At 47.8% G+C, this 13,087-nt stretch overlaps 4 protein-coding genes across 4 annotated transcripts; 2 read left to right on the plus strand and 2 right to left on the minus strand.

Annotated features, from left to right (window-relative positions):
* Window positions 1–1,169: 1,169 nt before the first annotated feature.
* On the minus strand, window positions 1,170–2,856 carry N7462_004947 (pseudouridine synthase family protein; the record flags this gene model as incomplete). Its single annotated transcript, XM_057076672.1, has 2 exons — window positions 1,170–2,555; window positions 2,614–2,856. 2 exons carry the CDS (start codon window positions 2,854–2,856, stop codon window positions 1,170–1,172), a joined length of 1,629 nt encoding a protein of 542 aa, XP_056936177.1.
* Window positions 2,857–3,376: 520 nt separating this feature from the next.
* On the plus strand, window positions 3,377–3,969 carry N7462_004948 (acyl-CoA thioesterase; the record flags this gene model as incomplete). Its single annotated transcript, XM_057076673.1, has 2 exons — window positions 3,377–3,456; window positions 3,519–3,969. 2 exons carry the CDS (start codon window positions 3,377–3,379, stop codon window positions 3,967–3,969), a joined length of 531 nt encoding a protein of 176 aa, XP_056936178.1.
* Window positions 3,970–9,747: 5,778 nt separating this feature from the next.
* Window positions 9,748–10,674, plus strand: N7462_004949 (uncharacterized protein; the record flags this gene model as incomplete). The annotated part of the gene is made up of 1 exon (XM_057076674.1): window positions 9,748–10,674. The coding sequence occupies one exon, from the start codon at window positions 9,748–9,750 to the stop codon at window positions 10,672–10,674; it is 927 nt and encodes a 308-aa protein (XP_056936179.1).
* A 949-nt stretch (window positions 10,675–11,623) lies between these two features.
* On the minus strand, window positions 11,624–11,930 carry N7462_004950 (uncharacterized protein; the record flags this gene model as incomplete). Its single annotated transcript, XM_057076675.1, is given in 2 exon segments — window positions 11,624–11,703; window positions 11,714–11,930. The coding sequence occupies 2 exon segments, from the start codon at window positions 11,928–11,930 to the stop codon at window positions 11,624–11,626; spliced, it is 297 nt and encodes a 98-aa protein (XP_056936180.1).
* Window positions 11,931–13,087: the final 1,157 nt, after the last annotated feature.

The following is a 13,087-nucleotide window of genomic DNA, read 5'->3' on the forward strand; positions in this document are numbered from 1 at the left end:
TTGTCCAATGTTCTCTTCTGAGATCGATCTGTATGCTATGAATATCCTTCCCATGCCACCTGTGCTATTGTACTATACCGCCTGGTTTCACGTAAATGTTTTGAAAAAGTTGAACCGGTTATCCAAGGATCCGTTTATTAAGGAAAGAAATGTAATGTTCGTTTTACAACGATGTGTATACTAAACTCTACTCACCTGCTGGTGTGAAATCCCTATTTACATTACCCATTTTCTTCCAGAACGAAATCTGTGTGGCAAGTGTATACTATAACTTGCACTTTAAGTACTAAAGGATATTCGATTGTTTCTCCAAACCTCTAATGCCAAGAGTCAGTTTGGCTTACTGGGAAATACCCCGGAATATGGGGTTACAGGAATTTACAGAATGTTTGTATTACTTTACTCGATGGGACCCCGAGTTATATCCTCCCGACATTCATATCCCGTTATCTTCTTCCTGAGATTTTCTTTCTCTTATCGCCAAATTTGAAACCTGTGGTGAGAATATAACTATCCTATCTTGTAAACAGAGACCATGTCCACCCACAATACGTCATCATTTCTTAACATCATGCTCGAAGGCGCCTACGTAAGGGACACGGGACGATCAGTCAAAATCATCTCGAGATAGTATATCGCCGTTCAGAAAACAGTACAAAGAGATGGTTTGACGGACAATTGAAATCTGTTGATAATAGTGATTTATGGAGTAGAAAATGCAGTGGATGCAATTGAAAAGCCGCCTGTAGCGGGCACCCTGCTGGATATGAGAAGAGATAGTTCTACGATACAAAGAGGGAGTTCAAGGGAGAAAAGAGTAGTTGAGATTTCCGTGTATCTGGAATGCTTTGTTCAGTTACTCTGCAAGGCAAGTGTCCCTAGGCATTCAAAATAGTTCATAATTCAGACTTCACCGCGTGCAGTATCATGACAAAATGGGGAGTTTATACTGGATAATTGAAACGGATAAGAGAAAAAAAAAGATTCTTCTTGAGGTAACGAAAGTCTATAGTCAAGCCCAGTGCAACTCAAACCTGAAATGCTATGTTCATAACCCATTTTGATGCCCGGGCAGGAAACCTGCCGTTTCAATTCTAAACTAATGATGTGGTATCATAGAAGCTGAATGGATCTGAGAAAAAGTGAATCTTCGTATAAAAGGTCATGCATCAGACACCAGGAGATGTCGTAGCAGTAGCGTCAGATGTAGCTCCCTCCAAAGATTCTCCAACCAGGCCATGTTTGGGGTCCGCAAAATTGACTAGACCGACACCCGTGACGAGAACAGTGCTCGTCACTTTGGTGGTCTTGCGAGGATCCTTGGGTTCGTCGTCGTCAACACCAATCTCCGGGGGCACAGTGCCATGACCAAAGACGACCTCCTCGCTCTTGGGGACAGGCTCCCAGTCGGGTACTTCTCTGGGGCCATCCATACCAAGCGGGGGCAAACCCCACGATGGCATCGGACTGCGGTATGCCCAGTCACCATCACGGTCCGCGTAGGCGACAGCGTGGAGGAAGAGGCCCAGTTCATGGGCACCGGGGTCAGTGTAAAGCTCCGTGCCACAGACATCGCACATTTTACCTGAGAGGCGCTCGCCTTTGCGCTTTTCGTAGGCTTCCGCGGCGGCCAACTGTTCCCGAGACATGATCTCGGCGAGGATGGCAGGGTCGGTGCCCGGGGGGACATCCGGCGCGGCGGTCAAGTGAGTACGGTAAGACACTGTGTCGGCTGTTTCGGTCTTGCCCATACGGTGGAGACGCTCCATTATTTCCTCATCGCGGTCTCCGGTGACCTCATTGCGCCCGAGATCCGGCCCGAACACGCGCCGATTCGAGTAGATGGGGTCGTTCGTGATCGGATGGCCCAGGAACTGGAGGTGAACACGGATTTGGTGAGTCCGCCCGGTCAAAGGAAAACAGTGAACAATGCTATATCCCTCAGTCTCGTTAGATAGGGCGGGAGGCGGGGTTGTTGCGCCGGTAGCAGCGTGACGTTCCGCCGAAGCGAACGCCGCTTGGGGAGGGTAATAAGCAAGACGGCGGAACTTGGTGGTCGCCGTTTTACCCGTCGCACGCACACGGTTAAGACCCAGCTTCGGGCTGACTTGCATGATAGGTTGATCGCAAACCACGACGCCATCGGGGAACTTGCCCTTGACTCGTGCCAGGTACTCCTTGCGCACAGATCGCTCTGCCAGTTTAGTCGCCATCTTTTCCGCTCCCTTGGGGTGTTTTCCGATGAACATGATTCCGGAGGTCAGTCTGTCCAGCCGATTACATGGCCGTGGGAGCCATCCAGACCCACGCTCGGCGCGGAGGATCTCAACCACGGAGTTGTAGTGGTATCGACCGGCAGAATGCACCGGTACTCCGGCAGGCTTGTCAATGACTATTAAGTCATCATCTTCGTGGATGATTCCAATGGGAAGGGCAGTCACTGGGGGCTCGTGGCGATGGCAAGTGTGTGACACGACCTGACCGTTCTTGATGACTGTGTCCCGGCCTGCAGCCTTGCCATTGACGGCCACGAGACCTTTATCCAGAGCGGATCGCTAGTTTTCGTTAGCCAAAAACCAACAAACTTGAAAATAATTCAATCAATTCTCATACATAGTAATCTGGGGCTCGGTCACGGAATTCGGAGGTGAAAATGTCCTCCAGAGTACGACCCCGCCATCGCTCTTTGCAGTGAGTATTATAAGTATAATGGTAGGGTTTCACGCGACGAAATCCATTCTCCAGATAATAAGGAGCCGGCCAGGGGTCACAGGGTGTAACAACAACATCGGGGGGTTGTTCAAATGAGTCTGGAGGGGGCACCTTGAGGGCGGTGTCGACGTTGACGAGGGCCATGCAGGGCGGCGGGGGCAGAGGATATTTGCCTCGCCGCAAGAGATAGGCCGTAATTCGAGGTGAGGGAGCCAGGGAGGATGGCAATGAGTGATGGAGTGAGTTTCAGGCACGGAGGCAGTTGGAGGAGTGGTGGCGGACAGCAGAGTTTGGGCAGAAAAAAAATTGGAGATTGCGACGATAAGGCCAGGCACGGCTCGATCGTGGAGGTGGATCACGACCCCGCGGAAAGCACCAGCCGTCCTCATCGTCTCGATAATCCCATTCTAGTCAGTTTCTGGCTCATATACATTCTCTCTCTCTCTCGGATCTCTTAGCTCAGCCTGCTAAATCTAGATCAAATGAAAGTGGTCATGTGGCTTACCTAATCACCAGTCGACCTCGGTTGTCCGTCGCCGCGGCAGTGGAGATGCCGCATTGCAGGCGACTATCACTGCGATAAACACGCTGGACCTTCTCGACAGGAGACTCTATCTTTCTTTACTTAACAGAAGAGGCCCAGTGGGCATACTTGAGAAACAAGATGGCCCCTCCAGAGTATGAGGCCAAGAAGCATCGCACACGCCGCGACTATGGTTACCACCAAGTCCACCAGACTCGATGGTACGAGATTCTTGGCAGCCAATTTCCTCCATTGATCCATTCTTTCTAATGTGGATGATCAGGTTTGACAATGACATGTACGCGCACTTGAACAATACCGTCTATACTGCTCTCTTCGACACCATTGCAAACACATACCTGATCGAACACTGCGGCGTGAACCCCTTCAGCGTGAACAACCCCACCCCCAAGAGCGCTGATGGAAAACCGTCCATCCTGAATGCGGGCACCGATCAAATTGGGCTTATTGCCTCGACACACTGCGACTTCTTTGGCTCCGTGGCATTCCCAGATCTCCTGGAGGTGGGGCTACGTGTCGCTAGGCTTAGCAAGTCCAGCGTTACCTGGGAAATCGGGATTTTCCGTAAAGGCGAGGAAGACGTGAAGATGGTTGGGACGTATACACATGTCTTTGTCCTGAGAGAGACCATGCGCACTGGTAAAAATGGCATGGAGCCCCGAGTGCGCCAGGGACTCGAGAAGCTGCTGAGCCCACCGGAGGCAAAGCTGTGATACTGGTAGATCCCTTCCGGCCCAATGCTGCTGTACATATCTTCTTTGAGTGATACCAATTACAGATCAATGGCGACCTTTGCCAATACTATGTAGTATTGTTTTGATAGTGATAGATCCGGTCTAGCTATCCTATATGCACGCTAATACTATTATACCCGTTTATCATACCCTTCTTGTCGTGAAAGACTAAATTTCCTTGTTTCTTAACAGTAATAGACTAGGGCACTCCCTTTCAAGAGTTCCAAAAGGCAGTTAGATAGAAGATATAACGGCTAGAAGAGAAAAATCGTATACTTTGAGATGAACTTTTTGAGAAGAGAAATACTGAAAGACGGAGGAGGAACTCTCCTAGGAAAGACAAAATTGTATTTTAGAGTGCAAGATATTTTATTTAAAACTAGACCGCTAGGTGCTCATTCTATATAGGTATATAGTCTGTAGGTTATATGCTGGAAATCTTAGAACAACGCAGAAGTCTCCTATCCGCTGAGCATTAATCACCGCATATATCTGACACTACCCTTTTGCGGGATAAAGCGGGCGCCTAAAAGAGCAGCCTAGTAGGAAGCAGAATGGGAGATGCGACCAGGCAAAATAAAAGGTTCTATTATCAAACTTACGCCTCGTCAGTCAAAGCGGTTACGAGATCAGTGGTTTGTAGTGTTAAATCCCTTTTAACCTTTATTTGTGCTCAGTTGTAAGCCAGCACATCTCCCTAGGTTACAAATCCTGCCTTTATTTCAATGAAACACGGAAGACGTGTTTTCGCGTTGCTTTCTCCACTTAACTGCTTTTGGTTGGATGGGCAGCTGATGGCTATTATCACGTAGAGGAGCGAGAACAGCTACGCGCTGTCTACACGCTCACCTAGAGCTCAATATTCCAGAGACCGGATTTGCCACATGAGAATAAATATGGTCTTTTGCCTGTTCAAAAATTGACAAAGAATGCTCGACGTTTGGCAGGGGTCTGTTTTCCAGGGTTAAGAGTTATAGTCACGACAAATACGTTTTCTGAGTGTTGCCAGTCAACCCTTCCATATTCTCAAGGCTCGTTGTAATACGTGCTGCTGTACGGGAGTGCCGTCAGGATCAAGACTATCAGCAAACGGGTCAGGTCTTTCCCTATTTAAGTTCGTGTTGTTTGAATAATTGTCCTCAGCCGTTCCCAAAGCGTTGTCGACCCAAAATTTCTATCTTTTTGATGACACCCTGAATGTGATTGTCGCTGACACCAGAGAATCTACCAATATTGGCCAAGAGAAAATGCAGAGGTCAGAGTTTCGTCCTTTATGCGAACCTGTCCTTATAGGTGTATTCGATCGCTACTCGACCTCGAAAACATTGACAGCAGCGCAAGTAACGTGAGTAAAATATTTTCATCGCAACAGAAAAGGCTGGTGCTGTCAGAATCAGGTCCACTTTCTTACATATGCGGACGTTAAAAGGTAATTCTAACAGTTTCAGTAACTCGGTCTGCATCTCAGTCATTCGTCCTTCGTTCTCGGTGTAAGGTTGCTGATCACGCCTACCATATGAACGCTCTTGCCATGAGAAGGAGCTATGATGGCCCTCGTCGCGACAAACATCTCTGATGATGGCTTCGAAAGGGGAAAATTGCGACCGGTTGTACGACCGCTCTCGCCCCAGAGGGACTGACATATTGTAGTAACGAACACCCAACGAGCCACAATTTTTGGCGCGTAAGCCGGACAGTCTGTCCAATTTTCCCAGACATCTTTCATGGTAGCTTAAAGATCATGTATTCCATCTGTCCAAATCATGTTTCCTCTAAAGTGTCAGTATCATGTGCCAGTGCCCGCCTTCCGGTGCTGCCTCCCGGGGGCCACAGAACGGTTTTTTTTTTCTTCAAAAGGGGCGAAAGCCATGCGCTAGCGCCGCCCCCCGACGTTGTCTGGGTGGGAGCATGGTTCTGGGACAAGGATAGCCGGTACCGTCGAAGCTCCCGACAGCGAGAGCAGGCTTGGTATCGACTGGACTACCAAGGATGGGCGCACCGAGAACATAACACCCGCTTCTCCGAAGCAGGAGTCAGGAGCAGGGCATTGAAGGAATAAGGAACATTCCACGGCGCGCAGCGACCAGGTTCATGGAAGCAGGGCGAGGTTATGTATCCAGCAGAAACGGAGGGAAGGCCAGCTGCGGACGCGCAAGGCCACATGCGGCTCGTCAGGCCGCAGAGCAGGAGGGAAGACCCCGGGGTCGAGCACAGACTGTTTCCATAGGCCCGCAAGCGATGCGAGACGGCAACGACGAGATGGATCATCTATGGAGCAGGACCACGAGCACGCGCAACCGGCCCCAAGCACGCGAATCGCGACCCACATGTCACATCCTCACGTTGGGGGGGGGGGGGGGGGGGGTGGAGGTCACATGGGGTGCAACAATCTATATAAAAGTCTTATGTGGCGGGAGGTTTGATCACCCCGTAGGTCACTAAGCCTGATCACTAGTTGAAATCTCCCTTTAGGGTCCCTTAGGCCTAGGGCCTGATAGATATACCTGACTGCACGTAACCTTGGGCTAACATACTGCCCCTGGAGTCTTTTGTCAAGAAGGAAGACCGCATAATACAGGCAAGACCCACATCTCCCCGTGTGCGTCAGGTTGTTACAGGGATACTCGGAACCCAGCGCCGTAACGCGCTAGACAGCGAGGTATCTAGCGCGAGGTAGGGGATATTCAACATTCCCACGCCTACACACTGCAGTGGGGAAATGGCCAACACTAGGGAGGTCTCTGATTGGAGGATATCTTTCTAGTACACAGTCTTTACAGGATGTAGCTTCGCATCTCCGATAGAAAAAGAAACCATTCACACTCTCTTCGCTTCATCTGTTTCTGCTTTCCTTCTGGGAGGCTTCCTCTATCGTGGTGTGTGGTGATTTGTTTGTCTGTTCGCCGACCTATCTCATCCTGCCTGCATTCTCAGGCTTGCCGTAGAGCGCTCTGGTTCAACACTTAGATAGTTCAATCACCTAATATATCACTATATTGAGCATCTCGTTCCATTGGATCCTAGATTTCCTAGCCGATACCGCATCCTACTATGTTGACACCTTTTGTTGGCTCGTGTCGATCCGTAATATGTAGCTATAATACATATCCCTAAGAGTAATAAGCGCCTTCCGAATATTTATACCTGGATAAATATAGAAAGTGATTATGTTCTTAGAACTGTTACTGAGCAGGCGATGCTATTCTGGGTGAATATCCGTTGTATCGATAAATAGAACTTTTATCCAATAATAGAGCATTGATTTCATATTTAGTAATGTATGAATAAGGAAATCATAATATATTGATGACGACGCTATTTTCTGACACTGTCTTCTGAAAATATTTATACCGCTCCATATCTTTCAATTTCTTTCCCCATATCTCTAGATCAGCCTCCAAGGTCAACAGCTTCTCTAGAGAATAGTTCACGCATCCGTCAATACTCAATCCTTCCCATTACACTATGACTCAGTCTCGTCAAAACGCTCCGCAAGATGGTCTTGTTTTAGAACATCCAACACGTAGTGTTTGGATCTACAGGCCAGGCTCTATCAACAGGCGAGGCCCTACCACCAGGCCAGAACATATCTACTTCTCCACCTTGAGAATAGTTATGTGCAAAAATACTGACCCAGAGATATCACGGCCTGTCAAGCTTGTGCGCGTACCGTCTCGCCCCGACGACGAGTTTCTAGAATTCTTTGGAATATGGAAGGAAGGTCTCGATTTAGGTTGGATTTTGAACGAATATCATCAGAGTGGCTTCAAGGGCGACTCAGCAAAAGCCTGGCTGGATAAATTGGTGGAAGATGGCTTGGTAGTCCCTCAACCGCATATGCAGGAGATCCATGCTGCATTTTGGAATTCAAGATTTGGTGCGATAACTCGGCGTCATTGAAGAAAAGAATTGGATGATTGCAAGACTTGGTCTATAATCGCTCCATTATGTATCCGCTTCTAACAAATAGCTGAATAGCAAAATTCCGTCCATTTTCAAACAATAGATTTCAATTCCTTGAAGGCTTTTCTCGTCCTTGCGCAGCGCCTAGATACCTATATATAAAATGCAAATGTACGTACTCCAAATTGCCCCCACTGCAATGGGCAATAATCAGAAAAATGAACCCGAGCACTTGCGACTTTTCCGGGTGATACAAGCGATTTTCTTTCGATATCAATAATAATAAAGGGATCGCAACTCCCAACAGAGATTATTTTGATGGAACATAATACGTTCGAAACAGGTTTTTAGAAAGCCATATAGGTACTTACATTGCAACCCAAATCAGGAATAACTGTGTATTGTATGAGGCTTGCTCTACCATATAATATACTGCTTTCTATGCTTTCAAAGCCCTCGGTATCAAGAATGAAAATTTGTGAAAACCCAAGACTGTAAAGTGTTAGAGAGACCTTTACTAATTATTTTTAATAGATTTTCTCTTCCTTCAATACCTACTTAGCAAGTTAGAAGTGGCGAATAATTCGACAAATAGCCGACCTAAATACATGTCTGAGTAACAAATTTGACAAACGCGTGCCGATATACTTGCAATTACAGAAATTTACAATCTCAAGTATCGATATTTATGGGCCAAATAGAGCCAGACGCTAAATTGAACGAACATTCAACGTAGGAAATTTTCAATATTTAGATATTATTTTCAGCGAGTACTTAAAATCACGTTGTAACTAATGATGCAGATATTGACCGCTTTGGAGACTGGCAGTGGCCAAGAAAAGACGGCCATAGATTTTAACGAGCTTGGCGTCTTCTCTGCCAGGCACAGAGAGTTCTTGGTGCAAACGAAAAGTCCCAACCTGAACGATCTGATACACGAGGAGTGATGTGTCGCTGTCACGTTAATCCACTCCGATCGGTCCCTCAACAATATCGAAGGCCGACTGGGGGATGGCCAGGTGCTGGACTCCTTCAACGGCGAGTACTTCGGCTGCCCTGGCCCGGGAAATGGGCAGGCTTCGAGAAACTTTGAGTTTCATTGCCTTAGGAATTGTGGAAGACGTCGGTACGCGAAAGAGAGATGCGAGGAGTTGTGAAGATGACAGCTGTGAATTCAAGTGCACAACCGTTGCCACTCATTCATGATGTGGGTAGGTAATCATGATCTGCAGCCAGTCAGCACCAATTATCTACCTGGAGAGCTGGATGCATTTCTCTCAGGAAGGATGTATTTTCGGTGGGAAAATTGGGCTTGCTCAGATTTGTAGCTACGATGGCGGCTGGAACTTCGTCAGTTCGAGTCTTGTTCGCGGGGAATGTTGGACTATGAAGAGATGCAGTTAATACTTCAAAAAAAATTGTAATTGACCGTGGCATGGTAGGTGTCAACCTCAAAACCTACTCACCTATATATCACGATAATCTGAGTTTGGTTTCACTTTAGCAAAATGAGTGTGTGTTTCTTCTTGTTGTAACACTTAGCACATACGACCACAGAGTGCGGAAAATTGGGGTTCTCTGACAGAATGGCACTATCGGTGGCTAACTACTGGGTGCAACTACGTTACTGCCAACCAACCTTCTCAGCATCGCGACTTCCTCAAAATTAAGAGATTTGTTGATTGACAACCCTCTGTTTGCGCTCGTAGGCTCTCTCTCTTTTCCTCTCCAACGTCTTCGTACGCAGCATACCAAATTTTTGCTGACCATTTTGATGTCTTTTTTTCAGAGGTCCCCCCGCCGTGGTGGCGTTGACCGAGCGAGAGAAGAGAAAGCTGAGTGATCGGTCCTTGCATGCACTATAGTGCCCTAATCTTTGTTTACTCCAATAGAGAAATCCGACGGATCTCTTCTAGAGCCCATTTTTTTCAAGGTGCAGAGTCCTCATCGAGCGGGTCTGTGGCGACAGGACCGGACGTTGAGTCTCGAATCCGACAAGTTGGCGACACCCTGGATGTCTACCGACAGCTATTCAGGATCGAATCGGCGTCGCCAGATGACGACTTTATGCTGAGCGGGCCAGCCGGCACCAGCAGTGTGATCGACGAAATAGAGACGATAGAGAAGGCTCTGCGACAACTGAAATTCCTCCTTCGGTATGGAGACTATGCCGGCCGCGTTTGGAAGTGTCTTCAGCTCGCCTCACGACGTACCCCAAATCCTTTGCCATCATCTGTGGTCACTGTCAATTCTAGCCTCGAGACGGACCGTCTTGATGGAGGTCATCAGATCTTCTGCACTCTCCAAGGATCCGTAAAGGCTCTTCGGAAAGATGGCTGGAGTGACCTTGATACAGCTGCAGCAATGGAGGTAATCAAAGCTTACGCGACTCGAAACCAAGTCTGCCACCGTGAGAGCAAGACCAAGGAACAACTCCGTAAGGATTGCTCTGAGCTCGCCAGTCTCTTGCCTGGTGATTGGGTGACCAGTCACGGGGCTTGGGTACGTAGTGTCAACTTGTGGGATCGTGCTGAAGAGCGGTTAGCTCAGGAGCTTGCTCCTGCTACTACTGATACGAGCCTCACTCGTTTCTGCGCCAACGCACTGAGTCGACACTCCATTTCCGAAAAACGGGAGTTCCAACAGGTCCTCATGGCGGGCTTATTCCATTCGGAGCTTGAGCATCTTTGTGATGGAGGGGAACAAAAACCGCACACGCCTCACCGGACCCTGAGAGGCGGTAAGGTCCGATCCGTTTCCCTATGTGCTTCGCAAGCGTGAGTCGACCTCGTCTCCGCCGTAGTCTCTCTCGCGAAAGCAGCAACGCCCATCGGAGAAGTGATCAGTCCCGAGGTAGGAATTCAGTAGGTAAGTGATCAGGGTAAGTATGAGGTATGTATGCCCCTTATTTTGGTTTTTCTCCTGTATCTTTTATTTGTATCTTTACCCCAGCGAAGAGCTCGCACCTCAATGTGGTGCTGGGATCTAGTAGTCCTGCTTAGGATAAAGCTAAGACGAGCTCATTGTAGTTAGAATATTTAGACATATAGCTCCATTGAAGATAGTACTCTCCATCTGTTGTCTAAAGTGTCCCTGGCGTGAATGTTAATTGTCGTTGTTTACAAAGTTCATCCATTCTCGAGTACTAAAAGCAGAGCTCAACAATCTGTAATTCTCTGGATTTGTAAAAAAGGTCGCCACAGAGTCATTGAAGATGATTCGTTCATTACCTCTATTGGAGAATGCGAGTGTGTCCCTGCTTCTCCCTCCTACATAGCCTGAGATGAACAGATTCATGTCCTCGACACCACTTCGTTTTGTCATGTCTCCAAACATCTATAACCTTAGGACCTCGTTGATTTTTAACACCAATCGATGCCCTTGAATTTCCCTTTACGGCTTAGTATCCTAACATCTCCGTGCGAAATCTAAAGAGATTTCTCGATTGTAGCAGAATTTATGGAGCATCCCGATCTCTCCGTGCGAGATCTTTCCACATTGTGCGTTGCCCATTGCCAGATTGAATGTACGGATCCGAGCATAGGCCCTTCGAATGGAGCTAGTCTTGGATGCAAGACCGGTGGGATTCGGCGCTCTATCGGAACCCGCAGTAGTAATCTGACGGAGCTTAATCGTGAAAACCTGAACGAACTTGATCTGAATTTGGCTTGAATTGGCTTGGGTTACATGTTGGACCCATGGTGGCAGTTGGCACTTATGAGAACTACCTTCACTGCTTCTCTAGGCGCCGGTTCACTTTGTGCGCCCGTTCCCAAAGTACTTGCTTTTCTCGTCTTTCTTCCATTCCTTCTGAACTCACCACACATAAAATACACTGCCTTCAGATGCTTAATGACATCTTCATCAATATTGATCATGTCGCTTCGTGTTAATGAGCCCCAAAAGATCTGGGTACGCAGTCCACTCGGAGAATTTCGTATATCGCCTATTAAAATTCGCTTCATAACCTGGGAATTTGTCTTCAGCAATATCCGCCAAGCTCCCACGTTAAACCCAGCACCAAATCCGTTATCCATCATGAGCTCTAGCTCGACTTTGCATCTCGAAGTCTCTAATCACCTATACAGAGACCTCAGTCTCCACATTCTCATCCACACCCGTTGCCTTCGATGGGGAGTCCTGACGGTCAAATCCCCAAAGCTCGGTATCCAATGTCTCGTGACATTCACGACGATTTAAGTGCCAAAGACCGTCTACGCGTCTTCCCGTACCGAGTATCTCTCCCCGTGGGCCAAGGTATGCGGCGCGCGATAAGTGATAATTTCGATACGGCGCGCGATAATAACAATCGGGGAGGGTAAGATCATTTCTGCATCTTCTTCTCCCCTCCCGCCCATCCTCCGTCTTCCCAAACGCATTATCACCCTTTATTTCCAGGGTGATTGTGGCCCAGTCGCTCCTTTCGTCATCCGTTCTCTCGGTCGGGTTCCCTTTGCGGACCCTTTCGCCTGCTCTTTACCCGCACTGCCCAGCGGGTATCATAATCGGAATACTTCATTCACATCTCATCCGAACCGATTCTCGAGTTTATCTGCAGATTCCCGAAATTATAGTGAGCATTGATGCACCATAATTTCGTGGTGACGGCGGTAGGATTTGTGTGAGACAAAAGGCCAACCAACTTGTCGATATTTTTCATGATCTAGCATGGATATCTCATGTTCGGGTCGTGTTAGTAGGACAGTGGATTATTGAAAAACTTCCACTACGAGGATGCATTCCATTGAGTTACTACGAAATTCGGGAACGAAAATCCGCGATTGATAACCGCCTTATTTTTGACTGCGATAGTGTGATAATACCATTCACTCGACTTGCGAACTGGGACTACAGCATACCTCCTAATCTACTGCAATACTTTCAACAGATGAGAGACTCGAATCCTCATTTGTGTACGAATTCAGACAGCATGGCCCGAACAACGTTCCTCCATATAGTTATTTATCTGAAGCGGAAACTCAGGAAATTCCGGGATGGCGCCTGGTTTATCGGCGAGTCATCGATCACGAGCTCGACACAGCCAGTAGCAGTGATGATCCTGCGTCCTCAAGGGCGAGAGAGCTCACTACTGGTACAAATCTGATGATAAGTGGGATTCCGAGTACAAACAGAAGCTTTGGAAAGACTTATAACGGACTTCGGTGCCATCATGATGGTCGATCCCGAGCTGAAT

Source organism: Penicillium macrosclerotiorum (assembly GCF_028827735.1).
Source record: "Penicillium macrosclerotiorum strain IBT 26536 chromosome Unknown utg000003l_segment0_segment0, whole genome shotgun sequence".
Lineage (NCBI taxonomy): Eukaryota > Fungi > Ascomycota > Eurotiomycetes > Eurotiales > Aspergillaceae > Penicillium > Penicillium macrosclerotiorum.